This window comes from Desmodus rotundus, chromosome 10 (assembly GCF_022682495.2).
Source record: "Desmodus rotundus isolate HL8 chromosome 10, HLdesRot8A.1, whole genome shotgun sequence".
Taxonomy (NCBI): Eukaryota; Metazoa; Chordata; class Mammalia; order Chiroptera; family Phyllostomidae; genus Desmodus; species Desmodus rotundus.
The window spans coordinates 19,584,768-19,599,466 of NC_071396.1; the positions used below are offsets into that span (position 1 = coordinate 19,584,768).

A 14,699-nucleotide genomic window follows, 5' to 3' on the forward strand; every position below is an offset into this window, starting at 1 on the left:
GTCAGGGCACATATAAGAATCAACCAGCGAATGCATCAATAAGTGGAACAACAAGTCAAAGTTTCTTTCTCTCTCTCTCCCCCTCTTCCTCCCTCTCTCCTTCCTCCTCTCCTTCTCTCTCTCTCTGTCCCTCCCTTTCTCTCTATATAAAATCAGTTTAAAAAATGTCATTACATTATTTTCCATACTAACAACTGTAAACCTGCTTTTACCCCGCCCTGTATTTAGACTAGTTCCTGGATATTAGGTGCTTAAATGTTATTATAAAGAACTTACCTTTTTATAGAGTTGGGCTTAATTCAGCTTGTTAAATGAATTGGATCATATTTTCAGGTCTGTATTGTACAGCAGAGGTTTCTTACGCAGGGTGTCTGAATTTAGATAACTTTTTATGCAAAGCTGTGCATAATTGTGTTTTTCTGGGGAGAACGTCCTTTAAGTTTGACTGGAGTCCCAAAAGGGACACGAAGCTAACAAAAGGTTGTATGACTGATGGTGTAATAGCCTAGAACAAATTATATTCGCAATCCAAAACCAACCCAAATTTTAGAAAACCTCACTTTTAAAATAATCACTTTTATTAAAGTACTATTATTTTTTAATAGTAAAGCAGTGGAGATTTCCATTAATGGAAAATTTCCATATAGGTAGTACCTACCATCATTTGGATGATTCAGATGGCCGTCAGCTTTATTTCAATATCTCAGGGTCATTGTGAACAGTAATCACGATACTCTGGAGGTGTAGAAATTTTTATTAATAGTATTGTCAAAGCAGCAGGCTTTCCTGTGTCCAGGTAGCTTGAGTTTTAAGGTACGTTGTTTTAGATAGAAAATATGTACTTATATTATAATGCACTTAACCTATTTCCTACAATAGATGTGCTTCTGGTTGGGATATCTTTTATTTACTGACTGTATTAACAAGAAAAACTTGTTGTCCTTCAGTGTATTTGCAGTCGGGACTCTGGCCAGTGCTTGCCCAGCCCTGGACAAATTCTGCGTCTTCCTCCGTTCCCTCAGCCACCACTCCCACTCAGTCACATTTTATTGAGCATCTACTAAGTGTAAACTAGCATCTAAGAATCCTCAGGGAGGGATCCGAACGATCCCTGAGGGGCCGGAATAAAACAGTTTCTATTTATCTGAAATGGGAAAGCGCAGTCCTCATCAACACTGAGTGTACTGACTGACCGTCACGCACTTGTAAACGATGCGCACTGTGTTTGATGTGCTTCTGTCCCACCGCTGTTGTGTGGCAGGACGTGTTCAGTGTTGTTTGAACTCGTCTCAGGTACTTTCTTCTCTGTAATAATGGCCTGATATCACAAATATTTTAAATTGCCCAAGAAATAGGCTTCTTGGACTTTGCAGAGCAAGACAGTTTACTCATTGTTTATGACTGTAATCAATATTGTGTTCTAATATTTCTATTTATCCAACCTTCCCTGGTAGATGCCTTTGAATTTAATATTCCCCTGGGGTGTTTATACACACATATGTACACGTGTGTGTGCACAAATCTATTAAAATAGCTCTGGTAATTAGATAAATTAAATATTTTATTTAGATATGGCTAAAGACTTTGTTCTTAAATTTCAGAATGAGTTTATTTTTTTCCTAAAAGCAGCCATATTTCTGAAGCATTTTAAAAAATTATTGCCATTTAGGAAAGAATTACATAACAAATAATAATCTAGATTTTGCTGTCAAGTCCACTTCATTATCTTATATTATTTGATTATATAAATCTCCTTTCTTTTTTATTACTTTCTTAGTTTTGAATCAGGAAATCGAGGCATTCAGTTTTTCCGAGGACACCTCGTCGGGGCTGTCTGAGGACCGAGTTGTCAGCGTGAGCTTTCGAGTTCTGCACCCGATCGTTATTACCAGTCTGGGGGTGTTTTACGATGCCAGCGACGCGGGTTTCCAAAGGAACATCACTGTCAAGCTTTACCAGGCGGAACAGGAGGTAGGTGCTGCTTTGTACAAGGGTTCCCCAGTTTTTCTTGTTCAGAAGCACCAGCTTTTCCCTCATGGCATGTCATAGGTGGGAGACTCCACCTTCCTTCCCTGCCGACCGGGCTCCTTACAGCGTAACAGACAGGGTGGAACAGAAGGAGGTGCACAGTTGTGAGTACACGGAACACAGAGTGCATTCTGTGTTATTGTTTATTAATTATCGTATTTTCCATATGAACACTGTACACCTCCTTTTGCCACACCCTGTATGAGAATGCTGGTTCGGGAAGAGAATACCAGTGAATAAACGTGTTCTTCTAGAAAAGAAGGAGTTGGCCCATGTTAGAAGTTCCCGACCTAGCTCTGGCTGGTGTGGCTCAGTTGGGTGGAGCATCGTCCTGTAACCGAAGGGTCTTCCATATAGGTAATACCTACCATCATTTGGGTGATTCACATGGCAGTCAGCTTTATTTCAATACCTCAGAGTCATTGTGAACAGTAATCATGGTACTCTGGAGGTGTAGACGTTCTGATTAATCGTATCGTCAAATGGTATGTGTCAAAGCACACGGGTCCTGGCCAGGGCACGAATCTAGGATGCGGGTTCAGTCCCCCAGTCTGGGCGCATATGGGAGGCAACCAATTAATGCTGCGCTCTCGCGTTGATGTTTCGCAATGAAGGGAGAAAAAATGTCCTTGGGTAAGAATTAAAAAAAAAAAAAGGAAAGAAATTCCCAAACTAAAATTCTTTAATGCCTAAGGGATTTCAGAAGTTGAAAACGGACAGAGAAAGTGTGGGCCTGTTGAGTGTAAGTATCATCGTCTCTCTCCGGCAGCCCAGAAGTCATCACTAGAATGCCAGGCTGACGCTGCCTTGGATCTCTTACGTAATAAAGTTGTAGGGGGAAGGAGAGTTTAAACCGCCGGGGTTACTCTGTTCCCGAGATTTGGGGGATCTGATTTGTTCACAGAGTGCCTCTGAAGGAGTGGAGGAAGAAACGGTATTTGAAAAGATCTGTTCCTGGGTTTTCACCTACAGAAATCTTGAAAAAAGTGTACAATGGACACCCATATGTCCACCAACTACATTCCACAGTAGTGAACTTGTGTTTTCTACATAGAGTCATTCGTCAGCCTCACCTTCTTTAAAAACATGATCCAGATACTTGCAGGCATCGCTGCGCTTCAGCCCTAACCACTGCAGCCTGCGTGCCGTGGACTAGACTTTAGTATTTGTGGTTTAATGTGCATTCAGTCACACTTTTAAACCACATAAATCTGCATGACACAGACATCTGTCACCCCACCCCATTCACTAGAGGCAGCTCCTGTTCTCCCTTTTAAACCACAGACCGGCGTGGGCCTTCGTATACAAATAGCATCGTATCATGGGTACGCTCTGCATAAGGTGTCTTCCACGCCACGTACTGTTTGAGACTCACCCATGTTGTTGTAGTTACTAGTGAATTTTTCCTTTTCCTTTTAACTGCTACCTTGTATCTCAACAATATACGGATTTACCCATTCCCCTGTTGATGGGCACCTGGAATGTCTCCAGGGTTTTCTCCAGTATGCGGTGATGATGATGATGTACATTTGTTGACTTTGGAATCTTAAGCCAACCTCCTATCCCTCTTGGCCATGCTGTACTCTTCATGGATTGCTGGAAATGTGTTTCTGTGGGCAGCATGGGGTTGGTCCTCCTTTGTATCCAGTCTGAGAATCTCTGCTTTTCACACGGGGTGTTTATTCTATGCACACTGAATCCTGTTATCGAAGTGGCTGGGTTTCAGTTGTCCATTTTGCTGTTTTCTGTATGCTGCACATTTTTTTGTTCTCTGTTCCTCTTTTCCAGCCTTCTTTTGGATTAATGGAATGTTTCTTAGAATTCCATCTTGATAGCTCTGTTTCCTTTTAGCTACAGGTATTTGCACATTACCGTTTGTGTGTATGGTTGACACAAGGGTTGGAATATAAATCCTGAACTTTCCAGTCTTCTTAGAGTTAGTGTTGTGGCCCTTCGTGTGAGCCGTAGGAACCTGGAAACCGCAAGATTCCATTTACCGCCCCATCTTCTTTGCTCTAGTGGTCACGTGCGGTACATCTGTGTGTGCTGTGAATCCCATGATACAGTGTTAACATTTTTGCTTTGAACAGCTGAATGTGTATTCAAGTAATATAGACCAGAAATGGTCACTTATATTTGCCCACATTTTACCATTTTATTCCTTCCTGAATATCCATCCATGTTTCCATCTCATTTCAGCTGCCTCGGCCCAGAGAACAGCCTTTTGCCTCTTACAGAGCGTGTGTACTGTGATGCATTTAGTTTTCATCTTTGTGAAAGTGTTTTAATTTTGCCTTTGTTCTGCGCCCCCTTCATGTGGGATGCCATCTGGATATAAAAATTCCCGGGCTGAGTTTTCCCCCTCTCACAGGTTTAAGACGCCACTCCGGTGCTTTCTGGCCTGTGTCGTTCGGGTGAGAAGTCAGCCGTCCCCCGTGTGGTTTTCTTGGGTGGTTATGCCGTGTGGTGTTTGTTTTGGTTTTCCTGGCTGCTTTTAAGATTTTCTCTTTATATTTGGTTATAAGCAGTTTGCTCCTGTTGTGCCTTGGTATGGTTTTTCTTTATTCTGCTCAGGGTTTGCCACGTTTTTCCAATGTGTAAATTCTTCACATTTCTTTCACCAAATCTGAGAAACTTTCAGCTATTATTTCTTTAAAAAACTTCCCCAGCCCCATTCTCTTCGCTCATTCTGGGATTCCAGTTACATGAATGTTGACCTTTGGTATTGTCCCACAGGTCACAAAACTGTTTTTTCCAATGTTTCTTTCTCTGTTTTTCAGATTTTGTAATTTCTGTTATCAGAATCACTACTTTTCTATAATCTCAAATCTGTTAAGCTTAGCCAGTGAATTTTTTTTTAAAGATTTTATTTATTTAGTTTGAGAGAGAGGGGAAGGGATGGAGAGAGGGAGAAAAACATTGATCGGTTGCCTCTCACAGGCCCCCAACCAGGAACCCGGCCCACAGCCCAGGCGTGTGCCCTGACCAGGAGTCAAACCTGCAACAACACCTTTTGGTTTTCAGGATGACGCCCAGTCCACTCAGCCACCCAGTCAGGGCTGATTTTTTAATTTTACATATTGTATTTTTCAGTTCTAGAATTGCCATTTAATACTTTTTTGTAGTTTTTATTTCTCTTGACATTTCCCGTGTGCATTCATTTTGAACATGTTTTTTTCTGCAGCCTTGACCTTAGTTACAATAGTGGCTTTAAAATTCTGGCTACTTGTTCTGATATTTGAGTTATCTTAGGGTCTCTCTTTATTGATTATCATCTTGCTCTTGGAATATGGATGACATTTTTTCCCTTTTATATTGAGTGACTTTGGATTGTATCCTAGATATTATGAATAATTCAGTGCAGGATCTCTACAGCCCTTAAAAAAGTACTGATTTGTAGGGGGTATTACTTTATCAGGCAGTTAAATCAGCTGGATGCAGACTCGGAACTGTCTCCCTCGCAGTGGACCGCAGCTGAAATCTCTGTTCATGTTTTTGGGCTTATATGGGCTGCTCGAGTGCTGTTTTGAATGTGTATTTCATGAGTCAGCCACAGATTTGGGCGGAATTTATATGGAGAATTTGAGGCTTGCTCTCTGTGACCCTTTTCTTTCTGGGATGTTTCTTCTCACTTTTTAGCTGATATGTTTGCCCCAATTTTTTTTTAAAGATTTTATTTAGTTTTTTAGAGAGAGGGAAAGGGAAGCAGGAAGAGAGGGAGAGAAACATTGATGTGCGAGGGAGATATTTATTTGTTGCCTCTCACAAGCCCCGCACTGGGGACCTGGCCAGCGACCCAGGCGTGTGCCCTGACTGGGAATCGAACCAGCAACCTTTCTGTTTTCAGGCCACCACTCAGTCCACTGAGCCACACCAGCCAGGACTGTTTGCCTCTACTTTTTTCTCTGATTTTGCAGCCAGAAAGACTGCAGGTTTTTAGTTCAAATTTCCAGTTGCCTCTCAAGATGCACCTTTAGACAAGTTGCAGAGGAAAGTGGGGGAGGCATTCCCACTGCCTTTCTCCCCTCCCCAAGATTGCCTGCCCTCCAGGGTCTGCTGCTTTGCGTCCGCTCCAGGGCCTTCAGGCTAGTTTTTAAATCTTTTGTCCCGAGTTGTTATCGGTAGGAGAACTGGTCTGAAGTCACTGGAAACAGAACTCTGTTCAGGGTTTTTAAGGCATTTTTAAAACTTTTTATATTATTGCTAATGTTGATTGTTACTAACATACAATATTAGTAACCAATAACTATACAAATCAACTTAAGATTAAATTTCTTTTTTGCTATTTGTCCTATTTCTACTTCCTCTAAAGAATCTGTATAGTTTGCAGATGTGCTTAATGATGTAAATATAAGAGAGGGAACAAGTCCTCGTGGTGATTCCAGCCATTATGATCACAGTGAGAAGAAATTCATTAAGCTATTCAAGTATAGCAGTTTATATATTACTGTGGTTAAAAGTTTCACTGATACTGAAATGCATATAGGTAACTGAAATAGCAATACTCTGATTTCACTGATACGCTTATTTAAAAATTAGGATTTATCTTGAATGATTTTCATACACTTACCTGTCTTAATACATGCCCTGGGTTCTGAACTTCCCCACGGACCGGACAGCTGTGGCAGAGCAGTGTATAGGAATAGGCATGGGAAGAGGGACATGACCTTGCCTAAAACAAACTGGGAAGGACCCGAGAAAACAGTAGACTCGAGAATCAATGCTCTTTTATACTTCCTTTTTGTTTTTGTTTTCCTTTTAAGGTTCTTTTTGAAGGGGATTGCTGAGTATCTTTGTTCCATGTAGAAATCTGTGTTTAGTTCATTCTTAACCCTTCGGGGTTAAACCTAGTAAGTTGGCTTAATTTAACAATAGCTCACACTTCCCCTAATGCTCCTCATTTCAAGATGTTTTTTAAGGTTATATGGATTATTTGTTGTCTTTTAGAACTTCTTGACAATTTTGGTTATCTTAAATATCTTTCTTTAAACCACAATTACACTAGAAAGCCCAAATGAGGCGTAAACCACGGTAGACCAATGTTAGTAACCACGGTGGGGGCCGCTGAGACTGAAGATATTTGAAGACTCGTTGAATCTTCACGTGAAGTGAAGTCCCACGTGAACTTTTTCTCCTTGTCTCCCTACCACTTGCAGGAGGCCCTCTTCATTGCTCGCTTTAGTCCCCCGAGCTGCGGCGTGCAGGTGAACAGGCTGTGGTACAAGCCCGTGGAGCAGTTCATCCTACCAGAGGTACGGGGTGGCGTGGAGGCTGGAGTACCCGCAGTCCTTCGTGTGCCTGGGGCTGTGCTGGGGGCCGGCGTTTGATCTCCTGTTGTTTCGGGCAGCTCTCCAGGGTGGTAGGCAGATGAGGCCACCAACTGGGATGGACTGAAAGGTCTCGCTCTGCATTCAGACCTCCGGGCACCTTATCATCCCTCCAGGTTTCAGAAGCACTCTGCAAAGTGTTGCCTATTACCGTGGTTTAGTGAGTGTGGCCGTGTTAGTGACAAAGGGCAGTAATAGGTATGGATCATTCACAGAAAGACCAGACACCGAGACCACGTGAGTAAATGCAGTAGTTTACTCATCTGAAGAATCGTTGGTTAGAGCTACACCGGAAGTTGCAGGTTCAATCCCTGGTCAGGGCATTATACAGGAGTCAGCTAATGTATGCACCAGTGAATAGAACAACAAATCGATGTTCCTCTCTCAAAATCAATACATAAAATAAAATAAAATAAAGAACCAGGGCTGGGGCAGTGCAGACAAGATAATGGCAAAGCGCTAGGCCACACTTCCCAGAGAAATGAAACTCCTCCAAGTTGTACAAGGTGTCTAAAACCATAACTCGCCTCTGGTCCCGCCAGGTCCAGTCTGGAGTGGTGTGTGCTGGGGGCTGCCTCGCCTGCAGGTGCCCGTCGGCCCCGAGGTCAGGCCGCAGTGCGGTGGCAGAGCTGCACCGCCAGGCACACACAGTGTTCCTCCGTCGGCCAAAGCCTTTCGGGTGGTCTCCGTCCAGTCCGAGCGCATTCCCAAACTCGGCGCTCTGGGGACACAGTGGGGGCCAGTTTTCCCCAGAAGCCCCTGCGAGTCACGTTAGGTCAGCTAGAGCTCACCCTGCGACATCAAAGTGAGTTCAGATGTGGAAGCTACACAGGTGACCGGCCACGCTGGCCAGGCAGGAACCGTTCTCCACCACAGTCTTACGGGGCTGCTCACCTTTACACGACACCAGACTGACGCGTTCTGGGGCACGCCGGGGGTCCCTGGAGTCGAGTACAAGTAGCTGAAACTGTGTGTGCGAGTTCTGTCAGAGACATCTCCTCTGTCCCACCTGTTACAGAGCAGGCGGGGGGGGGGGGGTGTTTACGATAAACTATTACAGAAAGGATCCCCCTTTTTCTGTCTCTAGAGGTCCCCCCACACACACACACCTGCTAGGTTCGCAATGCCTGCCACCAGAGGAAAGACGTCTCTCAATGCCAGAGACTGGTGAAAAGGAAAGGAATTATTTATTTAAAAGTTACACAAACTTAGAGTAATGGCTTAATGTCTTCATTAAGATATTAAAGTCCTCTAGAATACCCACAGATGCACAGTCCTTCCCTCTCCCTGTGCCCAGTCCGGGTACCGTGTCAGGAAAAGAAGTAGAAGTCCGTGATTCAGGCTCCTGGCACCATCAGCTGTGTGGCTGCCACGATCTCCAGTTAATCCGAAGCCATGTGGCACCTTCTCATGGCCCACCAGCAAGAGTCCTTCCTACCCTTTTCTTCTTGGCAAAGTCTCTCCTGCTGCGTGGCAAAAAGAAGCACCCCAAAACCACATGGTCCTCCTCCTTTTACTTCAGAACCGCATGGCCCTCTCCTTTTACTTCAGAGCCGCGTGGTCCTCTCTCCCATTTCAGAACCACATGGTCCTCTTCCTTTCCCCTCAGAACTGCGTGGTCTTCCCTCTCTCTGGCTGCCGTGCCTAGGTTTAAATCCCAGCACCCATCTTCCTTTGCAGGCCCCATTTCCGACTCCTCCTACAGTCAGTTACACCTGCCAGCATCCCCGAATTCTTCCAGCTTTACTGGGCTGCCATTGTAAGCCTGGGCAGGTGTGGCCCCATGGCATGGAGCCAATCATCTCCAAGCTCTCACGCAGGCCCTGTAACCAGGGGGAGTTGCTTCCCAGTAGCACACCTTGGGTGGAATTCGCTCCCATCCCCCTGGCTCAAAGCAGGGCCACAGCTATTTAACATATCTGTGAAACCAGTTAAAGGTTATAGACATGTTAAATGACTATGCCAGGGGTTAGCTGCAAAGCTCTTGCCACCCAAAACAGCTCTGAATGGCCCTGTTCCATATGTCCCATCCCCCCCAGCTCAGGCTTGTGGGGGTGAGGACATCCTATATATATATATTTCTAATACTTCCTGGACACCTTGAGTTCTGGACCCCATTACACATCCCTTCTTGGGGCCCTCCTCTTGGCTGCACCCTGCTTCAATCCCTCCTTTCAGATATACAACCCCTTTATAATCATATAAAGGACAATGGACGAAGGTCTCATCTTGTAACTACTTCCGGCTGGGCACGGACTTCGTCCTACCTAACCTTGGGTCAGGGGTGCCCTGAAAGGGGGTGCAGCACGGATGGAGTCCTTCCTGTAAGGGGAAGGACCTCACAGAATCCCAGTCAGTTGGCTGTCACTGGGAAGTTGCAGGCTCGGTGTCCAAAGGCTGGCATTACTGGACAGTTGGCATCCTCGTCGTATTCTGGAGGTGACAGATTTGGCAAGAGAGTTGGAAGGCACAATTAAATCATAATCACTGAATAACAAAGGCAGGCACCTAGGTAAAGAATGGCTTATCTGGAGGAAGGTGTACAGCATGCTACACCTATCCAAAACCCTTGTGGCTCACTACACTTCGCTCGGGCTGAGGGGAATATATCAGGATTTCCCTCCTTTCCGATCTCCGGGCCCTTTCTGTCTGGGCTGTTAGGACAGAAAAGGGAAAATCAGCTCTGAAGTGAAGCCCACAGACCGCCCGACCCCTTCACCAACCCAACCACCTAGTTTAACCAAACCGTTGAGTCTCAGGGGGCGATGATGAAGGTGGGCTCCTTAAGTGAGGCCTATATTGCAACCAATCGCTCAGGTAATGAGGCCACAGTCCCACACCCTATGAAAACAGAAGGAGGAACACACAGGTTAATTCACTCAACAATCCCCAAACCAGTCTCTGTGCCTGGGAGACTGTCTTGGGAAGACATTCAGTTGCAAGGCCCTTGCTGCAATGACATCTAACAGTGGCAATTTGACAGGTCCCTTGTGCCTGTAAATTAAACGTCTTTGGTGATATTACAAACGCAGTTTCGACTTTCAAATGAAAACAAACTTTCAAGACGGTTAGCTGCACGATTCCCATGTCCAACACTGAGCACGTGATTTTCCTTAGACCATGATTTTTCTCCTGAAGATCACCCTCATCGTTATTAAAGTGACTACTTTGAGTCCAACTTTTAATTTTGCCTGTTCATTTGCATAAATGCACCAAGAGCAGCCTGGATTACGTATGATCTTTAAGTTCTCTTCACTGGAACTCACACAGGGAACCTTTAGACTGACTTTTCAGTCCGCCCCTCGGGGCACAGAAGCAGAGCCACACATCCGCCACCTGGCTTCGCCTGTACCAGTTGTTTCCCTCAAATCCTTGAGGCTTCCATGGTGCCTGCAGGTTCCTTTTTAGCCATCTTTCAGGAAAGCAACCTTCATTCCTTCCCTGGAAAGACTGCCACGAACCGCACAACCAACCAAGGTACCAGGCTTCTTCTCGTGGGCTTTTGCTAGCTTCTCAAGTCAATCTCAGTTCCTCAGGGCTTCCTGGTGACGACCAGAACCCAGACATGCCTCCTTCAGGCGTGACATTCCAGTCAAAGTACCAGTTAACAAACCACCATTAATGACTGGTCTTAATGGATTTATGCAAAGAAACCTGATGTCATCACTCTCTCCTTCCGAATGCCAAGTTCTGGAGGGAACAGGTAGGGAGAAAAATACCAAGTGCGATGGAAAGTCCTTTTCCTTCTGATACCCACCAAGATTGCATCTCCATGCCTTATACCTTCCATTACTAACCCCACATAATTTCTTTCCAAAACTTTCACAAACTTCTATAACCTTTTCCACACCTTCTTACAAACCCTTTTCTATCTTTACAGCTTCCCACAGACCTTCTGCAACATCCACTGACCTTCTATGACCTTTCATACACCTTCTTCATTTACACATCTTGCACTCCCCCTTGTTCCCTTCCCTACAGAGTGTGAAGTTTTAACCGTCCCTGGAATCCTCAGTTTTCTTTTCAGAGCAGATACAGAGCAAAATCCAAAACACAGACAGAGTTCCATGAGAACAGTACACAGGTAGAGGCATCCTCTTGCACCAGTGTGTCCACTGGGGCCTCCGCAGAGACATGCCGTTCAGGTCCAGTCCCTTGGCAGAGACATGCTCCTTTGCCTCAGGCTGAAACACTCATCAGGCCCGAATGACCCTTCCTGGGTCCCGAGCGGCAAAGGCATTCTCCCCAACCGGTTACAAGTGACCCTAACTCGGTCTTCAGGTGACCTTAACTAGGTAGGTCTTCAAGTGACCCTAAACAGGTCTTCAGATGACCTTAACTAGGTCTTCAGGTGACCTTAACCAGGTCTTCAGGTACAGGGGGTTTCTGATCAGAAACAGAAGCAAAATGAAACCACATTCCCATAAAACCAGAAAACGAGTAGTTGAGGTTTCCTTTCCTCCAGGTTTAAAACTTTCACAACATTTCTACATATTTTTACCCATCCAGATTTAACCACAGTTCCCTTTTAATCCCTGCTCCTTTCCCACCCTGGGAAGGACTGTACTTAAACTCAGTAGTTAAACCCAGTATCTGGCAGCCCAAAGTCCCTAGCATTGCAGTCACCTTCCACTAAAAGTCTCTAAATTCACAGGGCCATCCTGCAGCTTTCTGAAGCTTAGACCTTGCCAACGCCCTATAAATCAGATGGTCACCCTCGGACCCCAGTCCATGACCTTCAGAACCAGAACTATCCCTATCAGAGCCAGTCGCACAGAGAACCTGACTGGTGCAGTGCCCACACAGCAGCAACACACAGCCCATGACCTGAAGACAACCCTCAGCCCACCACCTCACCCAGTTCCAAGATGGTAGAACTCTCAGGTGACCCACCATCCAAGACGGCAGTGCCCACGCACTCTGGGTTGTCCAGGATGGTGACGTGCATGCGTGACCCGTCCTCCATGGTGAGGCACTCACGTGGCTCATCCTCCATTTTACCCGAAATGGTGACACACCCACGTGGCTTGCTGTCCAATCCCCAACACTCATGCAGGCTCGGCTTACAGAGCCTAGGGGCTTGCTTCCTCCCCACACCTGAGTACAAGTTCCCTTAGTGCCACCTGGGCTCACTGAACCTGTGAGTGAGCAGCCAGGGGCAACCTGGAAACAGCACACCAACCAAACCATCATATCATCCACAACTCCATTATTCCAAAGCAGTGTTCAGAAACAAGTCACTTCCCTGCTCCGTTTCATTTCCTTTTCACCTTTCCGGGTGTGATTAGGTGGCGACGCCCTCAGGAGTGCAGAGAAATTCTCAGAGATGGGGAGAAGTCCCCAGTCTCACTCTCCCACACCTGAGGGGGTCGGTCTGCCATGGGCAATTATTATCCCTTCGTGCTTCGCCAAAAACTGTTACAGACCAGGCGGGGGGTGGTTCACGATAAATTATTACAGAAAGGATCCCCCTTTTCTGTCTCTGGAGGTCCCCCACACACCTACTAGGTTCACAATGCCCACCGCCAGAGGAAAGACGTCTCTCAATGCCAGAGACTGGTGAAAAGGAAAGAAATTATTTATTTAAAAGTTACACAGACTTAGAGTAATGGCTTAATGTCTTCATTAAGATACTAAAGTTCTCTAGAATACCCACAGATGCACACAGTCCTTCCCTCTCCCTGTGCCCAGTCCGGGTACCGTGTCAGGAAAAGAAGTAGAAGTCCGTGATTCAGGCTCCTGGCACCATCAGCTGTGTGGCTGCCACGACCTCCAGTTAATCCGAAGCCATGTGGCACCTTCTCATGGCCCACCAGCAAGAGTCCTTCCTACCCTTTCCTTCTTGGCAAAGTCTCTCCTGCTGCCTAAGCCGCGTGGCAAAAAGAAGCACCCCAAAACCACATGGTCCTCCTCCTTTTACTTCAGAACCTCGTGGCCCTCTTCCTTTTCTTCAGAACCACATAGTTCTCCCTCTCTCTGGCTGCCGCGCCTAGGTTTAAATCCCAGCGCCCATCTTCCTTTGCTGCCCCATTTCCGACTCCTCCTACAATCAGTTACACCTGCCAGCATCCCCGAATTCTTCCAGCTTTACTGGGCTGCCATTGTAAGTCTGGGCAGGTGTGGCCCCATGGCATGGAGCCAATCATCTCCAAGCTCTCACGCAGGCCCTGTAACCAGGGGGAGTTGCTTCCCAGTCGCACCTTGGGTGGAATTCGCTCCCATCCCCCTGGCTCAAAGCATGGCCACAGCTATTTAACATAGCTATGAAACCAGTTAAAGGTTATAGATATGTTAAATGACCGTGTCAGGGGTTAGCTGCAAAGCTCTTGCCACTAAAACAGCTCTGAATGGCCCTGTTCCATGTGTCCCATCCCCCCTGGTTCAGGCTTGTGAGGGTGAGGACATCCTATATGTATTTTTCTAATATTTCCTGGACACCTTGAGTTCTGGACCCCATTACACATCCCTTCTTGGGGCCCTCCTCTTCGCTGCACCCTGCTTCACACCCACGTACGGACTTCCGCTTAAACACACTTTCAATGAAACCAAAACGAAAACACGCTTTCTCAGTGTCATTAAAGAAGACCGCAGAGAACATTCTCGCACCTCTGTTTTGTATACATAGCTGGTAATTGTAGGGTGAACTGTTGTTTCAGGTTTACACACATTTTGAAGGCACGTCATTTCTTTCTGGAGGGCATGCCATTTGTGTGAGTTTGGGTGTGTCAGCATTATGTGAGAATGCCTGTTTTCCTGTGTCCTTTGCAATTGCACATATGAAATGAACTTTCTTGTTGAGGGAGGTGTGGACCATCAAAAACATCTCTCACTTGTAATTAAGAGTAGCGGTCAACTGAGTGTATTGGCCGAGTGCTGGACGTCAGGTTCGAAGGGAGCCATTCTTTGGTTTGTTTTTCATTTGCTCAGAACATATGGAGGACTTGGCGTGTGCCGAGCCCTGGGCTGGGTAAGGAGACAGTGCGAAGATCCTGCCCTGAAAGCAGCCGGTGGGGGGGAAGAGCTAACTCGGACATTCGCTTAGCCACTGTGTGCACCGTTGTGAGAGCTTCCTACAGGAACTAATTGGGAAGCTTCTTCAGGATCGAAGCAAGTCGTCTGTCAGAGTGCCTTCTCTCTACTCAGAATGAGCAGGGACAGAGCCTATGGCAGTTCAGACTCTGCACGGCTCCCAAAGGCTCATCGTGTTGTTCCCAGGAGAGCGGGAGCACCGGCGCGGTGTTAGGTGCTGTGTGGGATGGCCTGCAGCCTGCTGTGGGGTTGAGTCTCACGAAAGACATAGAGGATTGGTGTGAGTGGGAAAGAGCAAAATGATGCCATGGGAGT

General features: G+C 46.1%; 1 protein-coding gene across 4 annotated transcripts in view; it reads left to right on the forward strand.

Moving 5' to 3' along the window:
* Positions 1-14,699, forward strand: part of B3GALNT2 (beta-1,3-N-acetylgalactosaminyltransferase 2) — a 54,098-nt gene that overhangs the window by 18,546 nt on the left and 20,853 nt on the right. For all 4 annotated transcript variants that reach the window (XM_053913424.2, XM_053913423.2, XM_053913422.2 and 1 more), the window contains 2 exons: positions 1,778-1,971; positions 7,185-7,280. In XM_053913424.2, the coding sequence (XP_053769399.1) occupies positions 1,778-1,971; positions 7,185-7,280 (290 nt within the window). The remainder of the gene's footprint in view (positions 1-1,777; positions 1,972-7,184; positions 7,281-14,699) is intronic.